Here is a 15762-nt window from a genome sequence, read left to right as displayed (position 1 = left end):
TATTTAATCAACAGCTGGAAAAAATTTTTTTTCCATGATGAAAGTAAAGAGAAAAAAATCTAGATGATGCCAGGCTGTAAAATTTGCCTGAGCATGCCACATGTATATTTACAGGATAAACAGCAGTTATGAAACATTGTGTCTTGACTGCTTAGTGCAGGAAACATGCTGTTGTTATTTGTACACCTAATCAGCAAGGAGTAGAATTTAGTTACATATATTTCATACATACACGTGCGCGCGCGCGCACGCACACACACACACACACACACACACACACACACACACACACACACACACCTATTTACAGTTGTGTAATCACATTATGGTCCTGCCACATTGTTTAAGTCTGTTTGAGGTCTGGATTTTGACTGGGACGTTGCAGCATCTTGATACTTCTCTTTTTCAGCCATTCTGTTGTAGTGTTGTTGATATGCTTGAGGTCATTGTCCTGTTGCATAACCGAATTTGTGCCAAGTTTTATCTGTCAGACAGACACTATGGCAGCTAAGATAGGCTGCAGCGATCCACAACCTTGAACTGGATAAGTGAAATGGATGGATACATACATACATACTTGCATACTTTGGTACACAGAGGACTTCATCACCCTCCCCATCACTGTGTTTCACAGTTTGTATATGGTGTCAGTGCTTTGTTTGGTTTTTGAAAAACTTTATGGCCACATATCTCTACTGCTCTGTCTGTGGTCCTGTCTGTACAGCAGAAACTGATCCAGAAATCTCATCAGATGCAAATTTGGAAAGTTGAGTCTTCCTGCCAAGTTCTTTTTAAAGAGAAGAGGCTCTTTGGAATAATATTCAGAAAAAGAGATAATATCGAGTATGTAGGAGTTCTTTTGGCGAAAACGCCTTGTTGATGTCAAAGGTCAGACTGCTTTGAGGTAATTGGAAGGCAGCAACAAGACAAACAACCACTTGTTACAACCTAGGTACGCAGAAGAGCATGTTTGAATGTACAACTTGTCAAATGTTGAAGCAGATGGGCTACAGCAGCAGAAGACCGAAGCGAGTACCAAAAACTTTGCTTGACTCTAAAGAGACTTGACTTTAACTGCAACATTCGGTGGTAGGATCAGAATGTGGCGTAAACAAAATGAAAGCGTGAGAAGCTCCTCAGTACCGATTAAGCAACATTTAAATTCCATAGCATACCTGACCCTGCTCATGCCAAAGTGTACCCATTTTCTGATGGCTGCTTCAGAAGGATAATGCACCACAAAACTCAGATCATCTCAAACTGGTTTCTTTAACATGACAGTGAGTTCACTGCCCTTAGGTGGCCTCCACAGTCACCAGACCTCAATCCAACAGAGCACCTTTGGGATATGGAATGAAGGCAAAAGGAGTTCCGACCCACTACTAATGAGGTGGCTAGTGTGTTTGTGTTGTCTAAAAATATTGCTTTGAGACAATAGTCTTTTCATTCTTGATTTTGAAGTAAAAAAAAAAATCACATACCAACCCTACAGGAACACACACATCGTCTTACACAATGTATGTCACACTCATTTAACCTTGTGTCTATCCCTCTTGTGTTCTCTGTGTGTGCTGTGCCACTACAAAGGAATGTGCCTAGCAGGCCACTTTCTGGCCCAGCTGGGTGTTGTAGCTTAGCCAGAGGTGTGTGTGTGTGTGTGTGTGTGTGTGTGTGTGTGTGTGTTGACACTCTTGGTGAGTCAAAGTGCTGGTAACAGACAAAAAGGGGTAGGACAGTAGGTGTCTTGCATGCCTTTGTAAGGTGTACTGTTTTGTGACAGTATCTCAAAACAATGTGGCCGCTCAGGTGTTAACACGTGCCAAAACTCCATTCTCAGATTTTTCCTTTTTTTTTTTTTTTTTTAATTCTACATATACTTAAATCCGTTGCACTGGAGCACATGTGGGAGCTCTGATTGTATTTGTTGAAACAAATTTTACCTGCTGGTCTTCTGGAGTGACACAAGGATGTCAAAATGGCGTGTGTGTGCTTTCACTTTGCTTGGTTAAGAATGCGTGCATCTGTTAGATGTTAGTTCAGGCCTTTCACACCTCTGTGAAAATGTGGGAAAACTGCACATCTTCAGAGTTAGGAAAGCGTTCCTGCAGGGACACTTTCACTGTGTTGCAAGATACAACGCACAAAAACAACTGTATAAAAGTCTAGATGAACTCAAAGCCTATATGTGTCACTCGTTAGATGAAAACCACAATATAGTGTTGAAGCTAATAAAAATACTTAGAATTTTGCTCGTTTTGGCCAGTTTATTACCCTCTATGTGTTATTACCCTCTGTATGTGTTACAGTATTTCCATACTTCTCTAGTGATATAATCACTGGGCCAAACAAGCCACACAAACCTCTAGCAGTTTTTTCGAAAGACATTTGCAGGCAAATGAACTAGCAATATTTCTCCAAAAAACAGATAAAGTGAGAGCCTGAAGCAGTTGTGGGTAGTGCTTTTGTTATTGTGTTATTGTTGAAACTCAAAGAATAACACAATTGCTGCAAAAAATAGCCAGCCACCTCCCCTTCCTAACGCTTTAGCTCATAACTTAACAGGTCAACCAGAGGGGATTTAGCTAAAATTAAACCCTTAAGCTTCGCAGGATGCTGTCGAGTGATGCTTTTAATTGCATCTTTTGCTTTTGCATAGCAGCACTTAAATGCATCACCAAAGGCAGTGAGATTTAACAAAATAAAGTTTCTTTTGGTGTAATTTCAAATTGAACACCATTGACTAAACTGATAAGGCATATCTGAGTAGTTTTGGGAGCCCCCATACACAAACACAATCAAATCTGGCAGCCAGCATGAGGTTCATCAAGTGCTGTTTAAAATATAGACGACAACTTAAGAGGTAATGAGCAGTAGCCATGTAGTCCTTAAGCCTTGATCTGGATTGAAAAAGCATTGCATAAAAGTGCTTTGCTCATATGCCCTCCCCTCTTTTTTTAATATAAAAAATATGATGACAACTGCTGTGATAAAGAGAGAGAGAGAGCTGGTTGAACTGGGACAGAGCATAGCCGTATAAATCGGCCTCTGGTGCCACCTAGTGGAGGATAAAATGTTTTATTGTGCAGATGAATTTGGATTGCTGAATATTTTTGGTATGTGAGCATCTAGGGCTGCTGAACCTTGAGTCTTGATTAATGTTTCATGAGAAATCAGAAATTCCTGGCATACAATCTCAACTTACTGATGCTCTTTGATCTCCGTTTGGCGTGTGGGTCTGTGCGTTTGCGAGTGTGCTCGTGTAAGAGAAGGATCTGCACATTTTAGTAAATCTGTGCCTTTCTTAGTAGAGTTACTTTGAGATGAAGGCTGTTGGTCAGGTAAAAAAGTCGGCAATGTCACAGTTTTGGAAACATCAATAGCTTTTTTTTTTTCTTTGCTTTTTCAAAAGTCTTGCCATAGAAGAAGAATTGAAACTATTATTAGGCTATTACATTATTACCAATTACTGCCTTGCCTTCAAAATGTCAGAATGAATGATGTTTGTCACGTTCTGTAAAGCTCAGAATAACCTGTTAAACAGACTCATTGTACCCAACTAGAAGTCATATACTGGAAGTTATAAATTATTGTTTTATTCTGGACAGTTGTTTTTTGTAATGGTTTACATGCTTATCCACCAGATGGCAGCATGCTTTTTATATAAACAGTACGTTGTCATTTTCAATATTTATCTTTTCAGACTGTGTGTTAATATAATCTATATTTTGTAATAAGGACTCCAGTGTGGGGATGGCTGGCGTCTCTGCTCAGTGGCTGAAAAATTTGCAGTCTGTCAATGACAGACTGCAGTATATTATCGCCTTAATTAATATTGATCCAATAACATGTCTTCTAAAGGCAATTAACGCAGTAGATGTTGTATGATACATGAATCTGACCCCTCATTACTGGCTTAGGAGACTAGACTCATTAACTGCGTATTGATCAAAGCAAAGACCGAGGGCAGGCCAGCTGTTTGCTTTGTTCTGAAGACCACTTTGATGTCAGCTGCGCATGAAGCAGATTCATTTTTCCACTTGATTAGGCGCACGCAATAGGACACACTGTATTCTGTTAGACCTGTGACTGTTCCGATTATGTGTGTCCACACCGGAGGGTACGCTCCGATTCCCTCGATTATGGCACAAAAGAGCCCAGGCTGTAGTTTTTAAGCAAATTCAAACACCTTAACGTGTGGTAGCATGTTCTTTTTTCTTTCTTTCCCCTCTTTTCTGTTGTAAGTTGTTATTACTGGTTATGATAACACTTCAGCATAACAGATATTTTCTCTCACAAAAGCCACTTGTGTTTCTCCAAAACACAAGTAACTCGGTCGCCGCGTGTTTAATGAATCGATCATCCCCACACCGCACATTTTGTTTGCCTCTGCTTATCCACGTAACTATAATCAAAGAATTCTTCTGCTAATGTTTTAAACTTGGCTGCCATTAACTCGCCTCTTTTATTTATTCATCTGTTGACCGTCTCTGACGTGTAAGCAGAGATTGTGTTTGCACACGTAATAATGATACAGAGTTTGTTTGTAATAAACTGCAAGAGCTGTGGGCTACCACGTGTGTGCTGGCTTCAATCGAAAAGCTGTAATACTGGTCCCTTAATTAGAGGTTGGCATAGAAACACTCGCCAGAGCAAGGCTAATAGCAAGCGTCAAGTGGCTGTACCTCAGCTTCTATTGGTTCATTGGTCCCATAGCGTCACCTGAATAGCCAAGCTATGGCACATGAATATTGTTTAGCCATTATAAAGCTCTAAAGGTGACAACAGGTTTACTGCCGTTGGCTTTTCAAGGATCATTTAATGTTGCTGGAAAAAAAATGTAGTCAATCAAGCTTTTTAATAAGCAACACCACACATTCCCTATTAACAACACATCCGGTGTAACCTCTGTTAGCGTGTCATCTTTGTTAACGCGATATTTTTTTCATCTTAGGCTGACGGTCAAACAGTAATCAGTTGTAGCTTTGCACAGTCTACCACCTCCCATGAATTAGTTTAAAAGTAAAATAATAATAGAAGACTGTAGTTAATTGGATTGTGTTTTACTCTTCTTAAGACTGTTTATTTACAGTATAATACCTTTAACGTTCACAATAGGCTCAGATCAATTTCCCGATCTTGTTCAGGAACCACACGTTATCTTCTTGTATTCCTAAACGTAACTAAGCACCTTTGGTTTCTCATTTTTGATCCAGTTAAGTGACTTATGGGGTCTTTTTTTGTCTCTTGAGGAAAGAGGGGCTTCAGTGATTAATTACAGGTTCTGTGTAATTGTTTTGAATGAAAACACAGAGGCCCCGTTTAAGTTCGGTCAGACATTGTTTACACATTGGACAGGCTCCTAGAGAAGGATCGATTGAAACCTTGTATACCAGCGTTGCCTGTGTTTCTGTGTGTTTATAGTGTGCTCCCTGATAAAATCTTCCCTCTTGTTGCTGGGTTGTGATGGGCTTGTTGCCTCTTAACCTAATATGGGGGTACCCTCTCTGTTTAGGGAGAGATCTGAGTCGCCGTCTCGTTTCTTTCCCTACTTTCTTTCTCGCGCCCTTCTTTCCCTTCTCTGTTAGTTTTTCAGAGATCTCTTACACTCCCTCTCTTCCTTCGTTTCTCTCATGCTCTCTGCCGGTCAAGCCCTCCTCTCTCACTTCTGTAAGTGTGCACACACACTAAGAGGGATTGGAGCTCTGTGCTTTTCCTTTCTCTTCAATAGATCAGCTTATTCTGAGCTACAGTAAGTAAACTGCTTACTACAAGTTCTTGCCATACTTAGAGAAAGAGTGGGGAAAACTCCCTTTCAGCTTTAAGCATCTTTTCATTCTGTCTTGTGGCTGTAGGGGACTGCTCTCAGATCTTGCTGTCTGATTAGTGTTACAGCAACAGGCTTTGGTGTAGTTCATTAAGTAGAATGTCTTATGCAACACTGAACACAGGGAGAGTCTCGGCATGGTGCTATCAACATGCATTTGAACTTCTCTGCTGTGTTTGTGTTCGCTTGAATGTGGAAGAAAAGAAAGCAGCGAACTTTGGAAGAGCTTTTTAATTTCACCTGTCAGTTGATGGCTTGCTAAAAGTGTCAAGGTAAGAAAAGCAACATTGGTGTCCAGTGTACCCTAACAATAATGTGATATAGGAGTAATAACTGAGCCATTGTATTTCGTCTAACTCTCTAAAAAGACACCTTTCTTTTGCATGTAGTAGGTGGAGTTATTTATTCCTAATACTTTCAAAAGTGAAAAACATCCATCACGCTTATCTCTGGCTGTCTGACCAAGGCTGTGCGCTGTTATTTAAGCGAGTGTGGTGGCTCGCTGTAGTATGACATCATGAGAACTGTAAGTGGGGGAGGGTGGTGGTGTAGAGGGGTCCCACTGGGTGCTCTGGGTAATGGGTTTTAGATTGTTTTGGCCATCATGATGACCCCACTTCTTTTCCTCTCTCTCTTCCTCTCTCCTCTGTCTTTTCCGTAATGCTTCCTCATTTGCCCTCAAACTTCTCTGTTCTTTTTTTTTTTCCTACTAATTTAAGTCCTACCTCCTTCATGTGAGGATGGCAATAGGAACATCCTCATCAGCAAGGATTCGCACCTTTACTTTGTACTTTTTAACCATAAAGAGACTGCTTACATGACCACATATTTGCTTCATTGATTTAGTGTTTTGGTTGTGGACTGGATCTTTAGCTGTAGTGCTAATCGTTGCAAGAGCACCCATCGACCCTCTTATCAGCTGCTTAGTGGCACACTTTGTGTCCTGTCTTTCTGCTCTTGCATGTATTGATTTGTGTGCACAACACTGTAAGTAAAAACAGTGAACTTATATTTAACATGAAAAAATATTCTTCACCTTAATGTGAAGTGGATCGTAGATACTACCTGATAACTAAGAGTTAAAAAGCAAGATTACTTATTCCATCTATAATTATTTTGTTATTAACGTGGTACTACTTTCTAATGACTCATTGACCTGATGTCTTAATTCAGTTTAATTGAATTCAATTTTATTTATCTAGGACGCTTCACAATGTAAGGTACAATACTGCAGAGAAGACCCCAACAATCAAACCACCCCCTCTGAACAAGCCCTTGGCAACAGTGGGAAAGAAAAACTCAGTTTTAAAAGGAGAGCCCTCTAGCAGAACCAGGCTCAGGGAGGGGCAGCCATCTCCCTGACTGGTTGGGGTTGATGCAAGCTTACAAGTATGATAGTTGGACTTTATTTCCTGTCTACTCACCAATTACTCTTTGAAAATTAGATTATTTAGTCCCTTCCTGTGCATACATTTATATGTTGCAATTTCTCTTGGCTCTTGTTTCCTTTGCTTTTTCTTCTTTTGTTCTTGCATGACCTTAAAGGATGCCCAGCAAGTGCAAGCACAAACTTAGAATCTGTGCAGCATGTTATTGTAGTTGCTGCATTTCAGTTCATTTTGTTTTAGTTTCTACTAAAGTACTTTGCCCACAGTTTTTGTTTTTTTTGTTTTTGCCCATCACTCTGCGTTTTCCACTGCTCTCAACTCTGAACATGACGCACGCACAATAATACCCTAAGCTTGTTAGAGGTGTGAGGCAGTGCTTGGGAGGTGGGCCCAACTCTTGGATCTCTGGTAAAACTGCTCCTTGTGAAATTCAACAGGAGGATTATGATTCAAGTCACCGTTGGCCGTGCCTCTCCATTTCCTGTGTTGTGCTAACCTGTGTTTTTCTCTTTTTCACCTCCCTTTTTGTATTTCCTGCACCACTGTCTTATTTTTTTTGTATCCTTTCCCCTCATTTCTTTTGCCCCCTTCATTTTCACCTCCTCTTCCACTTAATCTTGTCCTGGTCGTTTTCTTAATTCCTCTCCTGCTTTTTGTTGAGCCTCGCTTCCTGTTTTGACAAACCTCCCTCAGACGTTTCTAATTGTTTGCTTCCTATTATTTTGACCTTTTTATGCTTCTGCCTTGTACAACCAGGCTTTCGGACGCTGTACGGGACGCTGAAACCTGATTACACAACAAGGGATCTAGTAGCAGCAAGTGGCATTACTAGTGGTATTTCATGAATAATGGGCTGTTATGAAACAGATTTAAATGTATTTGGAGTTCTAATATATACCTCTTGCGACTATATTTTTATTTTTGTTGCTATCACAGTTGTGTTTTTGCTGTAACAATCAAAGGGAATGTCAGTGGGAGTTGGGAATCCCTTGAAATCATTTTCCTTTTTGTGGGATCCCAAATACCCACATGCTTACAACACCCACATTACAATGACAGAACAGTATTGCATGAATCTAACCCACGATGACCCTCCCACTGAACATCTGACCTATAGTTATATCTTATGTGTCAACTGAGCGCATGCTGCTGCCAGTCTAGCACTCAATGTGCTTCTGATGTACCGCACACTCCCCTTGTCTCCAGTTTCATCTTTTTTAATGTGGTTGACAAGGCCGAAGCGCTCGCTGAGATGACGTTTTGTAATCAAGAAGCCAAGACAGTGCATGAAAAAACAAGTGCAAGCTTTGTGTTCATGAATATTCAGTTCTGATTCTGTGCAGCAAGTTGTAGGCATTTTTTTTCCTGAGTTCATCTCTAATGCGTTCCAGGTGCTTGACTATGTGAATGCATTCCTAGCACCAGTCCGCTTGCTCTTGATTTCTAATTTCTTCTTCACATGTTTTGATAAGTGAGACTTTCTCAAGAGATTCTGTGTTTATGTAGACCAAAGTATGGAGTCTACTGTCTTATTCAAAGCAGATACTCGGACTCAGACATCAGGGTTCTGCAGTCTAAACACTTATTCTTCAAAAGATGAGCTTGAAGGCTGGACGTGTGTTTGTTCAGAAGTATAAATACACAGATCATAGAGTAAATACAGTGTTACATGTATACTCAGCCACTACAAACTGAGCGCACACACTTATAAAACAAACATGAACAACAGCACTTCCAAGTCCGCGGCCCTCTTAGATGCATTGTTTTTGAAAGACAAAATCACATTTAATTGTTTAGAAATGTTGCAAATGGATGTTTATGGTTAACATAATTATTAATGATTTTTAATTGCATGTCTATAGAGGCCCATTTTCAGTTGTTGCAGCATTATGCTGTTGACAAAATAAAGATTTTGGTAGCATGATGCCTGCTTTCCTGGTTTAAAGCTGAAAACTGGCTTCAACTTTGAAAGAAAGAAGTGGGAGGCTCTGGAGCGTGAGCAAGAAAAAAAGACGAGACTGAGAAACAGATGCCACTTCAGGAAATCCGACGGTGTTGGGCATGATCCCCAGTGTCCTTGAACGTCACTGAAATAAACACACTTTATGTGTAAGAGTGCTTGAAAGTATACCAGGGCTTGAAGTGTTGAGGAAGGAAGACCTGCTGAAAATCAGTTACTTCAATTTGCAAGAGAGGTGTGTCGTTCACACTTGAATGTTTGGTTATTTTCGCAAATGAACATTAACATTTTATAGAGCCTGCATTTTTCATTTAATGCATAGCAGTGTAACTATAAATACATTAAAAAATGAGACATAAACGTAGACGCAAATGAGCACGGCGCTCAGTCAGTAGTGAGACTGTCCAGGCTCAGGGTGCAGGAAAGCAAACATTACCTTCTGGAGACAGTAATGGCAGGAAAGGTTAGAACAGAGCAGGACAGTTCGGAGAGTTTCTTAGTGATACAAACCAGGATTAGAGGTTGCCGGGATAAAGAGGATGGCGTGATATGTGCATACATATAAATCTGCACCGGTGATTGGAGAGTAAGAAACACGTTTGCACCTTATCACATGTTCAGCCCGAGTGGCGGGACATCTTCTTGGCATGTTTGGGTTTGCTTGGTTTATGTCCTTTGATTTGGTTTATACTTTTCCTGGGGAGGGTGGGGTTAGAGTGTCCCTGTGCTGAGATAGAAGAGCTGCTGTCCATAACTCGCCCCTCACCTTGCTTTCAAATAGACGAGGCCCAGTTGATTTAAATGTTCTCGTCGTGTTGGGTGGGCAGGTTTTCACGTGTTCCAGCTTCGTCGGCTTCACTTTCGCCGCATTAAAGCAAACACACAGTCCAAAATCATGTGATTGAGTTTTGAAAGATTAGGCTGTGCTGCATGTAAAACTTCTAGTAATTTGTAGTATTTCAAGAATGATGTTGTGGATATTCAGAGAATTACAGAGTTCATTTCTATGCTTGGAGAAGTCAGTTTTTGGCAGTTCGAAGAAAAAAAAATTGTTTTCAGCTACAGTGCTTTTTCTTCATACTCTACTATATAATTTATTTGTATGTTGTGCTCTTTGGTCCTTGTGTTTCAAGGCACAAACTCTGAGTAAAGTTTTACTTGGATGAAAAGAATAAATAGCTTCTAATTTATGCTTTGGGAACTTTTTGTTAAGCAGTTTAAGAACTCAGGGTTGCTTTAATATGAAATGAAAGAGAAGCCTTAAATATGTTAGGGTCTTCTTGAAGGCGAAGAAATACAATGTATTCATGCTAATCTTTAATGTAGAAAAGGGTAGGTTCTAATTTTGATATTATTTATTAATCAAGCAAATATAATCCACATAAGATAATAGAATGAACTGAAAATTCCGGTTTCAGGTTGAATACCTTGAAGGACTAATTAGCTTGTTTTTATGCATCTATCAGTCATGAAATCTGTCGTGTTTGCAAGAAACTGTCATTGTAAACACACACCTACATTTTTCTTCCTTCCTGCAAAGCATTAATTGTATTGGAAAATACAACCAGTAACCTCAACTAACCTAGACCCTCCAGGATGCTTCTAAAAGTAGATTTAAGACAGAATGATGCATTTCTGTTCCTTGAATGTCAGCTTCGTGGGAGAGTGCATCTGGGGGGGGGGGCATGGTACTATTACAGTGGTTTGCCTAATCCCATGTGTACACTTGTGTTTAATTGCATGATATCATTACCAGATTCAAGTGTGTTTGCGTGTGCATATATGGAAATGGTGGAAAGGCAAGTGGAATATACAGTCGCGCCGTCTTTTCTGTGGCATTTTGAATTTGGCAGCTGAGCAGTGTTGAGCCTCGGTACTTAAACTTTGAATAATATATAAACAGAAGTATTTGCAGAGGAGTGTGGACGCACACGTTGGTGTCACTGCTAGAAAGACACTGTTGATGGAGGTCAGGGGGTGTCATTGTGAGTGTGCATGTGAGATTGGTCGGAGAGATCAAAGTAAAGAGTTCAAGATGTGGATCGTTTGGATTTCAAAGGGATTGCATGAGCGTCTTTGGTGTCCAGCATGCTCATACATGACTTTATGCCTCTGGCATGATATACATTACGGCACGGGCATGAGTCACAATGGGTTTGGGTGTCTGCATTTTAGCATGTGTTTGCATACGTGTGTCTTTGACTGTGTGCATTCCAGCTCGAAGTTCAGTAGTCTGTGTGGTGCCCTGCAGTGCCCCTTGCTAATCCATTCCCAAAATGGCTGTTGCCAGGCAGAGAAATTACCCAGCAGGGTGCTAATGGGACTAAATAGGAAACTCAGCTCTGTAGGTTTTATTGAACTCATAGCTTATATGTCAGGTGTAATTTTATTTTCTTAATATGCCCAATTAGCTGTTGAAACCATTATAAGCACCACACAGTTGATTCCTGTCCTCGGTTTAAGGTGTATGGATGTCAGCAAGGCTCAAACAAACATGCTCATAGGAACATAGAACAACTGCACCGTCACATCGGTGATGCCATTTTGCCCCGGTTGAACTCAAAGGTGAAAAGGAAATCATCTATCTAAGAGAAAGGTATGAAGGAAATGTCAGCTGTCAGGAGCTAACCTTGGTCGCAGTACTGATAGAAGGTAGGTTGACACCATACAGTAAGTGGCAGCAACAAATGACTTTGAGTCCACGCTTTCCAAATGTCCAGGAATGGAGAAACAACATCATGTAAGATTTTACAACTCAACTTAAATTGTATAGCTTAAAGGATACAGCATAAATCCAGTATATACTTCCTATGCAGCACAGTTTTACTCTAGCTGAGCACTTAAAGCACGATAGATTTGTCCAGAATGGTCCAAAATACAGATCATATACCAAACTGTAGGCAGTTACTTTAAAGACAATCAGCCAAACTGATAATATGTTACGTCCATGGGAGCTGAGTGGGTGCAGCCGCTTCTGGCATTCACAATTCCCCTAAACTGAGCTTAAGTCATTAAAATTTCTTGCACATGCACAGTGTAACATGAGATACAATGCTATATTAGTAGCAACTAACTGGCTGAATGACAAACTCAGCAGTGTTCTATAATATGAAGAAAAATGTGCCTGTGTATGTTGAATATATGGTGACCTGTAGTTTTGGAGTTTAGCCTAAAAAAAAAAAAAAGGAGGAGGTGGGTTTCCTTTTAACTGGAAATTCAGCCTCTTTCCCCATGTGTTTGCCTGAAGTTTGATAATGACTTTGTGTGTGTGTGTGTGTGTGTGTGTGTGTGTGTGTGTGTGTGTGTGAGGACAGCTGCTTTGTGTCGATCAAAAGCAGCAGCAGCAGATTCCCTGCAGTGTCCTCTGGAGTTGAGCTCACTTTAGCACACGTACATGCTTGTACGCACTCTTTTTCTTACTTTGTTAGTTCCCAATTTTCAGGTCTGTTGTGCTACTAAAACATTTGTTACATGTTTGAAAGAGTTAGTGTTACAGGAGAACAACAGACTTGATGTTGCCCCATGTGATCGCCACATAATGGATTACCTTGACTTTTTTCTTGTGTCTAAAAGAGCTGCTAGACTTATGGACCATTGTTTAGTCTGGGATTCATTGTTTTGGTCTTTCTCAAAAGCTGTTATAGACGGGGGTTATTCATTATTACAGCGACTTATATTTAAAAGTCTTAAAACAGTTGGTCGCTTTACAAAAGTGTCTTGGACTGCCAGATATTTTACAGGAGAGGAGAATACCAGGAAAAAAGTATCCAACAAAATAAAAGGAAATCCTTGAATCCATCCATGAAAATGAGGCCACATCTTTGGTGATTTAATCAAATGTCTTGTTATGGCTTACGAAACGTTCAAAACCACAACATATTTAAGGCTTTTTATGACTAATAAAAAGATCAAATACTCATATCGGAGAAAAACAAAACACTTTGATAATTGCTTATCAAAATAATGTACTTTCTTTTTGACTCCTTGAATCAGTTGCACCTCTAAACAGTTTATAGATGTAATTCTGTAGTCTCTATTTCTTCTGTTTTGGGGTTATTTGCAGCTGCTTGGTCCACTGGCATTTCTGTTGCTTTGATACTCAGTATTGGAGCATTTATGCAGTGTTTACTAGCAGCGAAACTTCTCTGCCCATGAATGTTTATTACTAATGGGAAACAGAAAAAAAATCAAGCTCTAATTAACTCAAATTCAACCCCTTTTAAAATGCAGAATAAATATTAAAAGGCACGAGTGCTATGCTTGGCCCAGGTCAAACATGGCGTTCATTGTGGAAAAACTACCCTTTTAAAGTAGTAGACTTAATGTCTGTTCGGTGGACATGCACAGTCTCTAGATGCCAGTAAAGGAAGGTCTTTTATGAGAAATGTTAGATAAGAAGAGGGAAAGAACTGGGAGAGGCGATTAGCCCAAATATGCTTAATGTCAGTTTTATATTTTTTCCTTCCAACATGTTGTTTAAAGTTTAGGCTTTTGGTAATTATGCTCACTCGCGTGCGTGTGCGCGTTTGTGTGTAACCCTTCTTCTTTGTGTTTCTCACTCTTGACTCTGACTCTCTAAACGTGCAGGCTGATATGTCTCCTTTCCCTGGGGATGGTCCAGATCTGACAACAGCTAGGCCTACACCCCATGCAGGAAACCCATCCCACTGAGATATAATATGCACGGTTGTGCATGTGGATATTATGCCACACCAGTGCCAGTCAGTGTCTAGTATTTGTATAGACGTTAGCTTTTCTGCAATCTTGCTCCTTTTGCTTTTTTTATCAAGCAGTTGATGATCATACACTTCGAGGAATATGTCCTCATTAAACTTGTATTGTGTTCATTCCCCACTCTAAAACCAGTATTGATTTTTTTGCCCCATTGTGATATCCATCCTCAGCATGAACGCCCGCTTACAGTGCCACAAAATCTTTTTCTTAATAGCGTTTCTCTGAAATCTGTGCCAGCAGAGCCCCTGTGCAGGTTCAAACAAGGACAAGGAACAAGCGATATTTTTTTGATAATTGTTTCCTTTAAGTCAGATGGATTTTTTTCTGAGAAGAGCATGAAATAAAGGTCAAAATGTTCACCCAGTAAAGCTTGACAGCTGCCTCCAGCCTTCTCCTCTCCATCTTCCTTGTTATTCGCCTTTTTCTATGTACCACATATCTGTCTGTCTCACTCTGTCAAGGTCTTTTTCCTCCCTTTCTTCCTATCTGTTTTGTGCCTCAATCGCAGTTCTCTCAGTTAATTATTTCTTTTGAAGCTTTGATTTTTTTCTTGTCATTGAAGAGAAATTGCTTCTAAGAATGACTATGTCGAAGAAGCTCATGATAGTGACCTCTAATTCAAATGTTACACAATACACTGCAACTACACCGGATTACATACATTTTTGTTTCATCTTGCGTATTCTATTAGCGCGTACAAGGGTATTCAAGGTTGTTAAAGATGATCATATAGTACTCATTATGTATGTTCAACTTCCTGAAAACAAAACCTTTAAATGGAAGTTACTTTTATATAAATAAAAGCCAACGTAATGTATGTATAGTGCTTAAAAAAATGTAAGTTTAATGCCACTGTTGCCCTTAATTACCAGTGCTGTTACTTCTTATAGTTCATGTTGTTACATATGCATTTTTAAATGTAGTGTTTAACAAAAAGCTGAAAAAATATACTAAAGCACATTATTATTTTTTGAGTTTGATTATAGTTGATTAAAATTATAGTTATTTACTCAGATCCCTGAACATAAAAAATTGTTTTAGTAGTTGAATGTTATGATTTGGGTATAAAATGTATTTATTTTTTTTGCCAAATAAATAATATTTTAATTTTTAGATTTCAACAATTTTTGCCAGATTTCTAAAATGCTTGTTTTTTTTTGTTTTTGTTTTCAATGACAGTTGGTCTAATAAATTTGGTAAGCACTGTATGTGAAAAAGTCAAGCCTGTTTAGAATTGCTTGTGTATATTGATTATATGGACATGTATAAGGTCTCTTTCCTACAAACAGGTGTTTCCATTTTTAGTTCTTTGCAAATAACCATTTTGGTAATGGCTTCCTTTACAGGTTAACAACTATGTGGAGGAAAGAGAGGAGATCAACCTGATTCATCCTGCCAAAAAGCTCCTGTTGTTGTGCCCTGGATGTGTCTGTCTCAGGGAGTCTCTCTGGCCAGTGGACTTGGTCAGCAGCAGCCCAGCCAGCCTTGATCTGAAGCCCTACATTAAAACTCAGCACTGTCATTCATCTTACACCTCCAGGTTTGGATATTTATGTTTTCTTTTGTCTGAAATGTCCTGTTTAAACCAAAATTTGTCCTAAGGGAAATGACTGAGTCCACAAAATGATACAATTTACAAAATGAAGAGAATTTAGGTGTGAAATTATACTGCATGCAAGACGTATGAACATAATTGGGGGCAAAATCTTGTGCTGTAGAGAATATCCCATTACTTTCCAGTTCTTAATTGGTCAAACCATTAACTAGTAAGAGTTTTGCTAACAGACAGTGGTGCTGCTTGTCAGCTGCATGCATCCCCAAAATGCTACATATTTTACCTTCAGTTATGTAATCTG

General features: G+C 39.6%; 1 protein-coding gene across 1 annotated transcript in view; it reads left to right on the top strand.

Moving 5' to 3' along the window:
- plce1 (phospholipase C, epsilon 1) overlaps positions 1–15762 on the top strand; it is a 76922-nt gene that overhangs the window by 21718 nt on the left and 39442 nt on the right. Inside the window, exon 7 of the mRNA XM_085361418.1 lies at positions 15253–15446. Within this exon, the coding sequence (XP_085217544.1) occupies positions 15253–15446 (194 nt within the window). The remainder of the gene's footprint in view (positions 1–15252; positions 15447–15762) is intronic.

The sequence above is a fragment of the Diplotaxodon limnothrissa genome, linkage group LG8 (assembly GCF_057381915.1).
Source record: "Diplotaxodon limnothrissa isolate DT_005_m linkage group LG8, D_limnothrissa_male_GT1.1, whole genome shotgun sequence".
NCBI classification, from domain to species: domain Eukaryota; kingdom Metazoa; phylum Chordata; class Actinopteri; order Cichliformes; family Cichlidae; genus Diplotaxodon; species Diplotaxodon limnothrissa.
This window is presented reverse-complemented; position numbering and strand designations above follow the sequence as displayed.